General features: G+C 46.1%; 1 protein-coding gene across 1 annotated transcript in view; it reads left to right on the top strand.

The window, feature by feature from the left end:
• SLCO3A1 (solute carrier organic anion transporter family member 3A1) overlaps positions 1 to 14949 on the top strand; it is a 99320-nt gene that overhangs the window by 8981 nt on the left and 75390 nt on the right. The window contains exon 2 of the mRNA XM_015873136.3: positions 10482 to 10947. Within this exon, the coding sequence (XP_015728622.1) occupies positions 10482 to 10947 (466 nt within the window). The remainder of the gene's footprint in view (positions 1 to 10481; positions 10948 to 14949) is intronic.

The raw sequence follows: 14949 nt of genomic DNA, 5'->3' as shown, positions 1-14949 counted from the left end.
TGCAACGTTATTCCTTGGGAATTACCTCCTGATTTGTGTGATCCTGTGGTTGGTCCCATTGGAGGTTCTCAGCACTGTGATCACCTTCTGACCTCAGCTGTGCTTCTGCAGGGATGTGCATGCCATGTCGACTTCTACAGCTAAATCAACTTCTTGCTTCCAAGCGGTTGTTTGCTCATTTGATGCCACCTCTGCATTAACAAACGTTTCTGTGAATGAAGGAGTTTCAAAAACAGTTTGGGAGTTGTTTGATGGGCATTGGAGTGAAGCCATCCTAGCAAGCACATCATGTGCTGCGGGCACAGCTTTGTGGGTTTGCTGTTTGCAGTTTGCTTTGTCTTTTGGCATGATGGTACAAGCTTTCCCAAATGCTGTCCTTATACAGACACACAGTGTTTGCTGTGAATTAGGATACATCAAGGCTGTCTTATTACTCTTAATCTCAGTGCAGAAGGTTTAGATTTCTTCTTGCTTTCTCTTGTGAATACACTTGGGGCCTAAGGTTGAAGCCCTTGAAGCTGAGGACAGATGTTTTGATTTGAATCCTTCAGCTTAATTCAGTGCTGGACAAGTCTATAGCCAGGATGTTTATTTTACTTCCTTATTTAAGTAGATCCCTAATCACTGTAGTTGTGTGTAAGGACTCCTGGGAAACTTTGGGTTCATCCTCTAGGATAGGGTGTGGATGCAGCCTCTAGAACGAGATCGATCTATGCTGTTTTCAAGTGCAAAGTGATACACTGTATCTTGGGTATTCTATGGATGGATGGACTCCAGAGTGCTATTTATTGGCTAGGTAACAACTCCATTAAATCTGAATGCAAAGTTCTTTTTGCTTTCATTGCATTGCTGGAGCAAGAGTGTTGTGTTGAGGAGAAGCTGGCTTGTTTGCATCCAAGGGATTATATTGTTTTTGTGCTTCTCAGCGTAAGAGCTTGAAACCACTTGATTCTGCATAGTTGTGATTTTGAGCCAAAGGAGGGAAAGTCTGGAATGGAGTTATGAAGGCAGAGTTTCACTGCTTGGAGAGCTCCTTCTACATATGAAGAAAGTCTACCAAGTAGAGCTGTGGGGATTTTATAAGGTTTCACTGAATTGAGTGCACATTCTCTCTAGGCAGGGTCAGTTGATGGTGGCATCTTGGCAGGGATAGAAGAAAACTCCAGCCACGTGTGGGTTATGTTTTAGAGGCAGGGTTTTGCTTTGCAGTTTGACTGTCTGGAACTGTCATGTCCAAACTGACTGCCTTCATCAGTCAAGACTGATGTTTGTGCCCAGGGAAATCTGTTTTCATTTGCATTTGAGCAACGTGACACGTGGCAGACCTGGGAGAAGACAACTCTGCCATGGGATAATGCTTGTTGGCTGAGCAACAGCAGTTCTTGGTGGAGATGGAGGCCAGGGCTTTGTGATGATGGAGTTCATTTCCTGGCTTTGATGTGGACTTCCTTGGGCATTCTTTGGGTTTTCTCTCTCCATCAACTACTTTGGTAGTTCTGGTGTAGCCAGGCTTCATGGGCGTTTTGTGGGCTGGCATTGTGGATGCTCAGCCTTTGCTTTTGGAGCCTTTGCAGGAAAAGACTTATTTGGGGCTGCTTTAGTTGCTCTGCGGTAGTGATGGATTGAAGAGCCTGAGGGTATTATTTTTCAAAGATGCTTTCTGAGCCACAGTCAAATTGACAGGAGTGACTTACTCTAAGTGTCTCTTTGAAAATGGCACTTTCGTTCCAAAGCCACTTAAGTGCTTGTGAAAAATCTCTTTGCCTATTATTGATTGCAGTGGATTGCTTCAGTGGTGCCTGGCTTCATTTAAAGCAGACTGGAATTAAAACCTAAACGTTATGTGCCTGGCTAATAAACTGGCTTGTAATTAGTACCTTTGGGAGGCAGGAACAGGGGGGAGCTGGGTATAAAGGGAATGACATTCCTGTAAAAGCTGTCTGTGAAGGATGAGGGAAGAAATGTGCAAAGAGATGAAAGTGTAGCATATGAAATGGGTGCTGAGGGTGCAGTGATGGGAAGAAAACGGGCATGAAGCTACAAGGAAGAGTTTAATAGGCTTACATTAAAGCAGACAGAATATCAAGCCTAGCAACTAGTAATATTGCATAAAGAATGATCTCCACCAATCAGACAGTTGGAGTTAATGTAACCTGCAGCCCCTGTTTTCTAGCATCCTCCTTGCAAGCTGGATGCATCAGCAGATATCTCCAACATCATCCTCTTGTATGGGAAACCCATGTTTAGGGACTGCTTTGCTGGAGTAGCAGGAGCTTCATTAGCTTCATTATGCTGCGTTACGTGCTTGTGTTCATTTTTCGGTCTGGTATTTGGCATGGTGTTGAACAAGGAGTGCAAAGCCTTTCCAATCCTGAAGTCTTGTGCTTTGCTCATCTCTGCACTGGTGGCAAGTGGAGGAGGTGGTAACTTCTTGGGTGTGCTCGCTGAATTTTGCAGGGTCTGGTGATTGTACAGTGAGGGAGGGAAAGCCAGTGAGCTGCTCTTCAGCACCCATCTCTAACAAGGGTGGTTGTTAACACTGACAGCATAGGGTAAAATTTGGCCATCTGTGTGTACTTCCTGAGCAGACACATTTGTTCATTGGCTTTTTGATAGCTTGCTTCATAGTGAACCCCAAGGAACAGGATTCCTGTCATCTGGTGAGGCATCTCATTGCTTCTATCTGTTTTACAGGGAGCGTGTTGAGTCCAATTGAGACTACAAGAAGCCTGCAAGCAATATCTAGATCTCAAAGTTAATTGTTCTTAAACTACAGGATGGTTTTTGTTGCCTGTGTGGGGCTTTTTTGTGTGTTATTTTAAAAGGCATGTGATGGTGGGGGATATGGAGTTGTATGGTTTGTGCTGTGCTCAGAGCTGCCCAGCTTTGATGTATGTCACAGGTCTGCCCTTCACAACTTGCACCCCACTCCTTTGCAACAGGAGCACTCGGATAACAGTGAGGTTCTCAGATGGGAATAGAGGTCAGAGCACCTTCTCATCCTGTTTCCATGTCTGTTTACACCACAAGCTCAGTGCTCTCATCCCAGCCTGCCCTGCTGTACATGGTGGGAGCTCAGCAGCAGCAGGCACACAGCTCCCCTTCATACCCTTGGATGGCATGGAAGGAGAGTGGAGTGCTTTGCAAACAGCTCTGTAGGAGGGTGTTACTTAGCAAATGAGCAGGATGACACGGACAGCTCTTGTGTGGGCTGCAGTGTGAGGTGAGGAGAAGCAGCTTACGTGGTTGTGGGACTGGTGTGGGGTGTTGGCACTTGGGTGCTGGAGACCCCTAACACCATCTGCAGATGCTTGAAGTTTCATGCCTCTATTTTGTGAGTTACCACGAAGTGCTGCGGCTCAGTGTGCAATGTGGCTGTTCTGTTAGTTCCCTTCTAAGTGGCTTCCTTCCTCCCATCACTTACTAAACAGAAGTATTTTTGTACTGGTTGATGAGAAATGGCTCTAAGTTCTCTTTAAGCTGAGTTCCCATTTGCTGTAGCCGCGCATCCATGGTGGAGAGTGGAGCCTAAGACATATCAGCAAAGCCAGAGCAGATGTAGGGAAAAGGAGCAAGACTTATCAGAAACCCTCTTCTCTCAGCATATAGCTTTTATATAATCACCACTGTCCTCCAACCGTGGAAAATGAATTCAGCTTCTATCAAAGCTCGTATTAATGCTGCTTCAGCGTGCCCTGCATGTGTCACTTCTGCCCTGCTTCTTGCCTGGTGCTGGGAGAGATGCTGCAGTCAGCTCTGCGGGCTTCACACCTGCACTGTGGCATGACTCGGGTGCAACCCTCAGCCCTGAATTCAGCTCTTCATCATAAATTAAGCTAACGTGAAGTCCTTTGCATGACAGGTTCTCTTGTCAGGCTTGCATTGTGGTTTCTGTTGCGGTAAGCAGCCTTGCTTATAGTGTGAAGTCTTCACTGCAGATTTGCGTGGATGTGGGTGGGGAGAGGCAAAGAGCGAAGTGATGGCACTGCAGAGTTGCAGGTCAGAATCCTGCTTCTCTGGTGCTTTGGTGGCCCATAGAAGAGGCTTTTCTTTGCAGTAAGAGCCCCCCAGAGACATGAGCTCTCCTCTGTGTTTCCATTGACCCATCTGCACAGTGCAGATCAGAGACCCTGGTCTGGAGCTGAACCCAGGATGAAGGTGCCCTGTTCGTGTGTGGATCTTAACTGCAGCCCTGTTTGTGGCATGGGGCAGCTGCCATGCTGTAGGAGCCTGCATTTAAGTTGGCATGTACAGTTTAGGTTACTTTTTGTCTGGCTCCGTTCAGCTGCTCATTGGGCACAAGAAAAAAATATCTGTCTCTGAACGTGTCAGAGATGCTCTGATGGATTCCTGTGGCTGTTTGCTTTCACAGAACTGGGCATTGGCCTCTTTCTGTGAACACTTGTTGCTGTGTGCTTATTGCACGTGGAATTCATGTTCCTCCCGGTCTGAGATGTGCCAGCAATGCTGTTCTGTGCTGGGGCCGAGGCATGGGATCTGTGCGTGTTCACAATGTGTTATTTTGCTGCCAGTGAAAGTGACACAACATTTAAAAAGAAAGGTTTGGCTACCTGTTAGCTTTGTTGTAGATGTGCTGCTAAAGAGAAATGTGGGCTACAAATGGGTTCCGGCACTGGGTGTATTTATGCAGATAATTTGTCAGAGGCTGAAATACCACCTGCATTCATACAGCGAGGTGAATCTTCAGCAAGCTTGGGAGCAGAAGGGCTTCATGGACACTGAGTCAGCAGCTGTGATAATATTCCCATAGGTTGGGACTTCAGAAGGGTGGAAACAGAAGTGATGTGTCTGCTCCAGAGCAACAGAAAAAGCTTTTTCAGGCTTCTCTACGTAGTTCGGTGTGGCCTGGAGCTCTGTACCTGTGTCTATTTTGAGCTACTGGTGACTCAGTGTCATTTCATGACGGACGTGAGGGGGAAGGCTGCAATTAACACCCCCCTGTCAGCCTCTCTGTTCTTATCTCTTCAAGTGGGGCGGCACTCCTCTGCTCTTCCTGAGAGGAGGCAGGGAAAGGGGCCACTCCCTGCTGTCCCATAGGGATCCTTAGGAAGCAGCTGCTGAAGGTAGCAGCCTCTCAGTGGTGTTTGCTGCAATGATTCCCTGCAAAACTGCTTCTCTTGCTGCATGGAGCAATATCCTTTCTGCTCAGGCCACTGAAAATCCTGACTTTGAGCGTGTGCTTAAGTTGAACCTCATCAATAAGCTCAGAGCTGGTCCCTAGAATATGGAATTAATTGTCCACACCAGGCAGTGGAGCGGAGCATGGATCTGAACTGCAGATTCCTACTGGCATCAGTACAGGAACTTGCAGATTTACTGGAGCTGGCCTGGAAACAGCATAGAAGCATGCAGCAACAGTGAAGCTAATAACACCCTACTTCCCAGCAGAGGTTCAGCTGCAGCAAAGGTAGCTGCAGCTTCTATTATCCCTGTCACGTGAATGCAAATTTCTATGCAGAGACTATTTCCAGCCTTCGAGCAGAGCCAGCTTGGGTGTGTTGGTATCACCACCCCTTTTGCTTTCCCGTGTGTTCTCATGCCCAAAGCCAGCACAGGTGTCAGAATCCACAATGAGAGCATCGTTCCCATCAGTGGAAATGGAAAAGGTGTTGAAAGGAGCGATCGGCAGCCTGAGGTGGGCTGTGCCCATAGACTCACCATTCCCTTAGCCCTGTCCTGCGTGGGTGCTGGAAGGGAGGCCCAGGGGACAGCCAAAGCAAGGAGGCTGAAGGCACGTGGGACTGGTTGTGCTCGTTCCAGGATGGTTCTTCGAGGAATCTTGTCTTTCCCAGCTTTGTAATGGAGACTGTGGGAGACGGTTGACGTTTGTTTTCCTTTGGGAACCGAGTTGCCAGGCAATTATTTTACACCCTTTAGCGCTGCAGACGTGTCTCTTCAAGTCCGATCTCTTACCACAGAACTGAGAAAATGTATTTTGCATTAAAAAGAAGCCTTTAAAAAAGGCCCTTCAGGCATAAAGTCAATGTGTTTTCTATATATAACCCTGTATTATTAATACAATGAACTTATCTGTAGACTCTGTGGGTGAATATGACTTGATCATTGGAGATGGGAACAATATGATATTCATTTTTGGTGCGCTGTATATGTGACTCCGTAACCGTGCCCCCAGCTTTTGATTCATTTCTCAGTGATAAAATGGGGCAATAGTGTGAGGCAGGTCTGCGGATTGCATTTTTGCTGAGCATTAATGCAAAATAAACAGCCTATAGAGAGAACAAATTTGCCGTTGCTCAGAAACGCCAAGATCTATAGATCTGGGGCAGACAAGAATGATGAATGTGAGCAAGTATTATTGAACTAAGGCCAGAAAGGCACAAAAGCTTCCCTAGGTTTGGTTACAGGGATGGCAATATAAGTCGCTTTGGCTGAAAATGAAAATTCAAGCTGGTGATTTATTTATTTATTTGTTTGTTTGTTTTCTCCCTTACTGTAGGAAATATGTCACTGTGCACATAATGTGAGATCACTTTCATTTTTCAATCATAGTGTTTCAGGGTGGACTTGGGAGGACCCTTCAGCCCAGATCCCTGTGAGCATTTGGACACGGCTGAGGCAGACAGGCTGTGTGCAGCCTTCCCTGGCTCTGTAAGAAGAGGAGGGAGATGAGGTCTGTGAGCTTGCAGATAGCGTGCAATGAGCTTTAATTACTTGCGGTCATTGTGTGTTAGGTCGTGTGTTCACAAAGGCAGAAGGCTGGGTTACACGGTTTCTCTAGGTCCTCAGCCTGGCTTTTTGTTTGAGGACAGTGTGCAGGTGCCCAAAGTGGTGCAGGTTACAGTGGTTCAGTTGGTGTATCTGGTGCAGGCTTACCCTGGAGGAGTGTGAACTTGCAAAGCAGCAGCAGACCTCTGATATCATAGCTAAACCTTAGTGCTGGGTGGGAGATGTTTGAGTGGGTGAAATGGGAATTGTGGAGGCAGAGGATGTAGTTGGAGATGGAGGAGCATTTTAGCAGGAGGTTGTCCATCCAAAGCCTGGGTGCTTCTCCTGCCCTTTGCATCTCTGCTGGTGAACCAGCATCTGCATGGGCTGCGCTCCTGAATGCTCACCCCCCCCCCCCTTTCAGCACACAGCGACTCTTTCTAATCCTCACGGCCCTTTCACATGATGTCAGTATTTCACATGGACCTGTGCTGCCATTTGCAACGTTTACATAACTCTCGGTAAATAGAGCTCATGTCTGGGAGCTGCCATGGTTGATCTGCTGGGGAAATATGGGCAGTGCAGTGCTGTTTTCTGATCCAGCAGTTGCAGTTTCCTGCACGCAGACTGCAGCTGTCAGTCAGGTTACAGCTGGGGGATGCTTGCATACAGAAAGCTGCGTAAAGGTGGGATGTAGGAGAAAGTGGGAGAATGATTCTAGCCATGGGCAGAGGTCGGCTTTGAAATGATGCTAGTAACATCTCTGCTATGCTAATGCCAGCATTGTAGGCAGTGCGTGTATTTCAGGTCACAGCCAATGTTAAAGCAAGGATTTGGGGCTGTGCTCTCAGCTGCTGCCACTTTAGATGTAATGCAGTTGTTACTGGTGCTCTTTGGTGCAAAATCTGCATGTTGACAGTTTATTTCCCAGTCCTATTTTGGGTTTTGTTTCTTGCCTTCCCCACCACCCTCCCCCCATCACTGTGAGTGTTTCAGAGCCCACTCTACTAATGCTGGTGTCAGCGCTTTGCATTCAGTTGCTGTTTTCTTCTGGGTGCTTGAGGCTGATGCGTGATACACCACTTAATAAAGCAATAAACTGCTTGTTTTATCAGGACAATTGGAGTTTGGTCTTTCTCCTCTCCTTTTTGTCTCTTCACCAAAGCAAGGAGCCGTTAGTGGAGAGCTAAGCAGCACCATGGAGTAATGCAGTCTGAGTCTCCCTCCCTGCTTTGTTTCATTACAAAAGGAAAAGGACAACCCAAGTCCTACTGAAGTAAGAGCAGAATGACAGCTGGAACTGCTGGTTCAAATTCCCAGGTTTGCCAGCAGTGCACTGTCCCTGTCACTATTTCATGTAGGAAAGGTGCAGTTTTCTCTCTGGAATCCAGCTCTCCAAACTCTGAGCGCTCTGACATGGCCCCAAAGCGTTTCGAAACAGCAACCTGCTTTTTAGTTACTTCTGTATGCGTGGTAGAAGCTGACTATTTGGCAGGAAGGTTCAAATGCAGGAGAGACTTCCAAAGCTAGTTAATACCTACTGACCTTGGCAAATCACTTCTTAGCTTCTGATCAACCATCCTAAGTTATTCCATCATGAATTAATTCCGTCTGTACTTGCCTCGCTGACATCTGGCTCTCTGTGCATCAGTTTACACAGCTGAAATGTGTAATTAGGAGCATAATAAATATATAAATATAAATAAATAGGAATTCCTATCTAGGTATGGCTCAGAAATAGGCAATGTGGATGTGATTTTTTTGCCTGTGAGGTCAGCAGCTGAATTCCGTCCCTTTCCATTTAAGCAGCTGGAAGTTGTGCTTGGAGTCCAAGAGCATGAAGGGGGTTCCTAGAGACCGGCTTTATGCTGCGTGCAGGGTTTGCTGGTGCTTGCTGCATGGGGCTGAGCACTGGAGCCCTGCTGGTGTGATGCACCGACCCTATTAGCTTGTATCTTGCAGTAAAACCAATCCACGCTGTGGGTGATAAATGAAGTGCCTGGTGGGCCAGCCTTGGGCAGCAGGATGCTGTACACATAGCTCTGCTTTGCTGTGACCGTGTCTGTCCCCAGCTGCTCAGCTGAGTCCCACAGAGGGTTGGGAACAGTGACATCTCCCTTAGATGTGCACTCAGGCTCTGTTTGCCAAGCAGAGCAGCCGAGCTCACTGCAACAGGGACAGGCTGTGCTGTGCCATCATGCACGAGGTCAGCATTTCTCCCAGTGAATCCCAGCACTGTTTCACCCAGCAGGAGCTGCACCCCGTGTTCCAGATGGAACAGCACTCTCCTCTCTCTCAGACACACACACATGCCTTCACTTGGTTTTGCTGTGGGGCAGACTTATTGCTGTGGCATTGTCTTCAGTCAAGGAGCTGAGATTTTTAGGTTGTGGTTCTCTTTTTCTGTTTGCTTTTTTTTTCCTTTGCCTTGCTCAGTTCTTGGCTCCTGAATCTGAGCGCTGGCGTAAAATAACAACTGCTTGTACAAATAAGTGATTCTTGTAGGCCTGGCTCTGGGCACCTTGGCTAAAGTCTGAGGGCTTTTGCTTATGCAGAGCAGAGGGGCTGCTCCTGCTGTCTTTCCCTTGTATTGCTGATGGTGCTGTCTTTGTCCAGGCTGTGCCCTGCTGTACCCTAGCAGAGGCCAGCTACCCCCGGAGAAGAGCTGCTGTCAGAATACTTTAAAGTCGGTCAGACTGGCTCCTGCTTCATGAGGTTTATCAACAAAGATTTTCAGTGCCTGCAGCAGGAGGTTATTTTTACTCTATCCAGGGGCTACCTTGTGCTGTGGGGCCTTTACAGAGTGGTGTGGCTCTTTTTAACAGCAAAACTTGCCTGTTATAGGACAACCTTAAGCGTCGTTATCCTTTGCGTTCTAAAAACAAGGTAGTCTTTTATCCAAGGCAAAAGCATTTGGTGTTTCTGTGACGTTCAAGATTATATTTCTTTATTTTCTAATGTAAATCAGACAGTGCTTCAGACATGAGAACGCACTGTGTTTTCTCTGTTGAATGGGGATCACAGCAAGTGAGGTGCCCAGTGTTTCATCTTCCCCCATTGCTCGGGGTTTTGACCATTGTGTAAAGTGCACGGTGCATTTTACTGCCCCACGTAATCAAGACTGGTAGATGCCTTGAGATCACCAGATCTATATTTCTGCCTGTGGCAAGATCAGTCATACCTGTGGTGTTCCTAACAGATGCTGCTCTGTGTTCTTTTCCAGGAGCTCTGCAGCCTCTTCAAGCAATATATCTGCATGCCTGACATGCCTTACCATCAGAAGGCTGCTTTCCTCCCCCCCCAACCTTGTGTTTAATCTGAGTCAGTTTTGCTATCGTTTCAGCTTGTCCCTTCTCATCCTGCCCCTTTTGAATACAAAGAACAGGTCGTTTCTTTTTGCATCAGTCTTAAGATTGACGACTATTCCTGCGCCTCTTTTTCATGTTGAATAGCCACCATGTGTTATGTTTTTCCTTCTTCATAGTAGGTTTAAATCTTCTATGTAAATCTTAATTTGCTTGTCTTCTCAAAGCTATTCTGTAATTGAAGATCTCAGTCATTAACTAATCCACGAACAGTTTAATCCATTTGATCACTGTTTTATTTAAATGCTTTAATGGAAGCCTTCTATGCCAGCCAAATTGCCTATTTATGCACCACTGTCTCTGACTGACTTCCTGAACTTGTGCTAGCATGCGAGCCAAGTATGTGCAAGGATTCACAAGGCATACAGGGAGGACAGAAAGCAGTTTGCATTCCCTTTCAGTAACTCTCTCTGGATTTCTCTGTTGCAGGTGAGTGTTTTAACCACCTTGGAGCGGCGATTCAACCTCCAGAGTGCAGACGTGGGTGTCATTGCCAGCAGCTTTGAGATCGGCAACCTGGCCCTCATCCTTTTTGTGAGCTACTTTGGAGCCCGAGGACACAGACCGCGCTTGATAGGATGTGGAGGGATTGTCATGGCCTTGGGTGCCCTCCTTTCCGCGTTGCCTGAGTTTCTGACCCACCAGTATGAATACGAATCAGGGGAGATACGCTGGGGAGCTGAAGGGAGGGATGTGTGTGCTGCCAACGGGTCCACCAGCGATGAGGGACCAGACCCGGATCTTATCTGCAGGAATCGGACTGCCACCAACATGATGTACTTGCTGCTCATTGGAGCACAGGTCCTCCTGGGCATTGGTGCTACCCCTGTCCAGCCCCTGGGAGTTTCCTACATTGATGACCACGTGAGGCGGAAAGATTCCTCTCTGTACATAGGTAAGGCTCTGTTAACTTCTCACTGGAAGTTTTTCCATCTTGCTGTTGTCCTGTTTGGTGGCTGCCTTCAGGTTTCTTCTCTGTGTGGTGCTGTGCTTGTGAAGGTAAGGTGGCATCGGTCTGTACTCGAGTGATAATAAGCAGCAGGGAGGTACCCTGATATTTTCTTTTGTTGTAGCTATGGTAAAGATTGACAGCCGTGGTAATGGATAGTGAATAGTTAGGAAACTGCTGTTTGCCCAGATTGCTTTAAGTTCTGATAGTAGTTGTTTATGGTTGGCTGAAAGGAGATGCATGATTTGTCACTTCCACCATCACATTTTAGCAAGCAAGGGCCTATTACAGAGTAGGTGTTGTGACCCAATGTACGATGGCAGGGCCCGAAATAATGTAACCCGTGTAACAAGATGGGATGAAGAAGCTGGTGATGTCTGCTTTGAGATATGCCGAGCCCAGAGTTGAGCTCATTGTTGTGGTGATCACATTGCAGAAGTATTACAGATGTCGAAGATATGAAATTCAGGTTGAGATACCCGGTGAAGCATCTCTGTCATAAAGTGCTCATTGGCTTCAGCAATAGCACCCACTGCAGCAGATTTAAAGTGGGTGCTTGTGGGTGGAGTTGTTTTCTTGGGGATGGGAAATAACAAAGCCAAAAACTTCACTAGTTTGGCTCGTCCTTCTTTCTGCAGTGCTTGTCAGCAGGTAAACGGCTCCAATGCAAAACATCATAATAAAGTTGAAGTATGTGCTGCTGTAAATGTGTTTCTTCTGCAGTTGTTAGTATTGTTTTTACGAGCTAAAGCCCCATGTGCTTGTGCTGTCATCCCTCTCCTGGCTTTCAACCATCAACTGAATGGACACTACTGTCAGTTCCCTCCTTGCTGTGATGTTAACCAAGCTCCCAGCCATAACTGAAAACAGCTGTGGCCAGAGCAGGGCAGTCCCACTAACCTGAAGGGCATTATATGTTCTGGGATAGCACAGCTACACAGCATGGTGTTCTTGGTTGTGTTCCTATGTGACTTAGAGGTTCTTCTACACATTCAAAGCATACCCATGTTTTTCTGTCACTGGCCATAAAATCTTGATATTTCTGTCCTTGTGTTGCTATTAACCTAACCTTCGTTCTGTAAGGGCTTGGGAGGGATCCACTGGTAGAGCTGGGTGATACATAAAATACATGATACCATACAGCCCAAAGGTGAACGATGAGACTAAATTCACTGGGACAGCTTTGCCAGCATTGTAAATGATGGGCTGGAATTTGGAGTGATTCTAAGATGATCTGTTATTTTAAAAAACAAACAAACAGAAAAAAAACCCAGTGATACAAAGAAGCAGCAACTTTCAGTCTGTTCCATGGGCATTTTTAAGCAATGCTTCATGTCTGAGGACAGGATTAAGGAGGGTGCGTAAGAGGAAGATTAGGAAGAGTGATTCTTCTTGGTCCTTAGATACATTCATCTTGTATACTAAAATAACTTATTTAAATAAAGTCGGCAGATCAGCTGTGGCTGGGAAAACGCTGCCAGGAGATAATGATTTCGGCTTACTATGTGCTTCCTTCAGAAATACGCGTTTAGCTGCACAGGGTTCCTTTCTGCAGGTGAAGTAAATATAAATAATATAAATGGAGAGGAAGCTGTTGGAAATGTGTTTCTTCTCAGGTTTGTGGATACTTGAGAAGTGGTCAAATTTCTTATTTAAGATGTTATTAGAGAATTATTTGCTCGGGTTTGTGTTACACTGATTATTTTGGTTAGTGTTGTCAATGCAGTTTTCAGTGGCCTTAGCAGAAAGCTGGCTGAGCAGCTGACCCACTTCATTCTCCTTTCTTTCACAGAGGAAATAACTGCAGAGTGTATACTGTCACTGTGCTATATTTATATCAGTTTGCTTTCTCATAATAGCATGTTCGCTCAGTGGGGGCTGCTCTGTGTGTGACCGGATAAAATGTTTTTGGGTAAGTTCCCTCAGTTTAAATTAAGAACAAATCTGGCATAGGTTGTTCCCTTAGGATAGAATCTAATTAATGACAGTGGTAATAGTCTGGCCAGGCTTTCCATCATGACTGGCTGCTGGTAAGAAATGATCTGATTGACCAGTCCATGCTGTCTTCTGTGTTTTGTCAAGTACGTAAGGGCTGTGCTGTAGCCGGGGGGGAAGAAGCAGTCTCTTACCTGACAGCTAAGTACAAGTTATTGCTCACCTGCCATAAGATCCCTCTTTTGTCCCAAGGCAGTGAATTAGGCAGAAATAACTCCTTGCACTGAGAGCTTTTTTCCTTCCCTCTGAGTTGTACTGGAGTTCAATGGAACTTAAAGTAACCTCATGCAATCTCCTTGCAGGTGTGTTACAATTCAGGAAGACTGCTCTAATCACAAACATCTTTTACATTAGGATAAATGCATGTATGCAGAACGCAGATGGGATGCTGAATGGGTTTTGAAGTGGAGCTTTACTTTCACTCGTAATGAAAGCCATAGAATAGAATACATTTATGGCCCTGAAGTCTCAAGTCCTTCATGGTGTGGTTTCTCTGGGCAGTGCTCCTCTGCTGTGCATCCTTGGAAGGCAGAGGTTGCTCGGGCTTGCTCTCAGCAGGTGGGGATTCAAGGAGTTTCATAATTAGAGATATGAGATGAAAGATTACTCTGTGGCATGGGCTGCTGACATGTAGCTTCATGTTTCTTGAGCTAACAGTGGGTATGTTACACTTTTTTTGAGGCCTGCAATGTGTTGATACCAAATGCAAACAGATCCTGTTGTTGTAGTAACCTACCCAAAGAGGAAAGGGCTTTGTTGTGGTAACTGGGGGCACACACCAAAGGATGTTCTAAAGGAAACAACGTTAGTTCTGGTGTAGTATCTGTTCCTGCTTCTGGTGTTAGGGGGATAGATTCCCTTCCACCAACTGGGAGCATGTTTGACACAAAAGGTCATAAAGCTGGCAATGGCAAGCAAGAGATAAAAAAAATATAGGAGTTTTCATGGCTTTATGAAGAAAGGGAAGTCTGCTTTGGTGCTGGTTTGCTTCCCTCACTCCATCTGCTGTTGTATTTAAGGTCTCAACTCCTTTTTAAAGATACTAAAACAAGCAGGGTGATTCTCCCTGTGTATTCATTGGCATCTTCTCTGACAGGAGGAGCACCTTGCTCCTGCCGGCTGTGCAGGGCTTATTATTGCTACAATTTCACTGATGTCAAAGGGTTCCATCAATTTGTAGCATCATTTGTTTTAAAGGTGGTGGTGGGGAGTATGTAGAGAACTACTTTCCTCTTTCTACCCACTAATGACTCACTTGACATTACCCTCTTTTTCTTTAGTTCATTTTCTGCTGGGTCTTGCTGAGTTCTTTTGAAATCAATGAAGACTTTGTCATTAAAAGGGGATCAGAGGTGCTCCAGAGCTGATACAGGGGGAAAAACATCTGATCTGACAGTGGTTGTATGGATTTGCTGCCTCTTGGATGAGTAAGAGCTTACAAGTGTTTTCTGGTCACTGGAGCACCCATGTTGCTCTCAGCACTGGTTTGTGTGCTTGGCAAGAACCAGGATAATGCTGTGGTAGATTAATGTTATTAGCAGTCTCCTTATGCACCTTCTGGGCTTCCTGCAGCATTTAACATGTGCTGCTGAAGTAGCTGCATCTTGTTTAGGGCATGGTTACCTACAGAGCAGAATGAATGGCTTCTGGAAGCCAGCATTAGATCTGGGACAATTAAAGTCTGCATTATAGAGAGGAAGTTGCTGTTATTCTGTCTCCTGTTGGTGGAGGAAATTGATATTGATGTTGCAAGGGAGCACTGCTGGGTTGCTTGGCACATTAGAAGAATGCAGTGTTGGCTTGAATGTGCCAGAGATTCTCTTCAGGTTTGCCAAAGTGGTCTAGGTGTTTCAATTCATGGACTCACATTCCATGCCCTCAGGACTTATCTTTCATAGGCTGCCCCATTCATGGAGGTGTTCAAGGTTGGGATGGATGGGGCCCTGGGCATCC

The sequence above is a fragment of the Coturnix japonica genome, chromosome 14 (assembly GCF_054131305.1).
Source record: "Coturnix japonica strain WE chromosome 14, WE-NBRP24, whole genome shotgun sequence".
In the NCBI taxonomy this organism is placed as follows: domain Eukaryota; kingdom Metazoa; phylum Chordata; class Aves; order Galliformes; family Phasianidae; genus Coturnix; species Coturnix japonica.
Note: the sequence above shows the minus strand (reverse complement) of the source record. Positions and strands in the feature narration are given on the sequence as shown.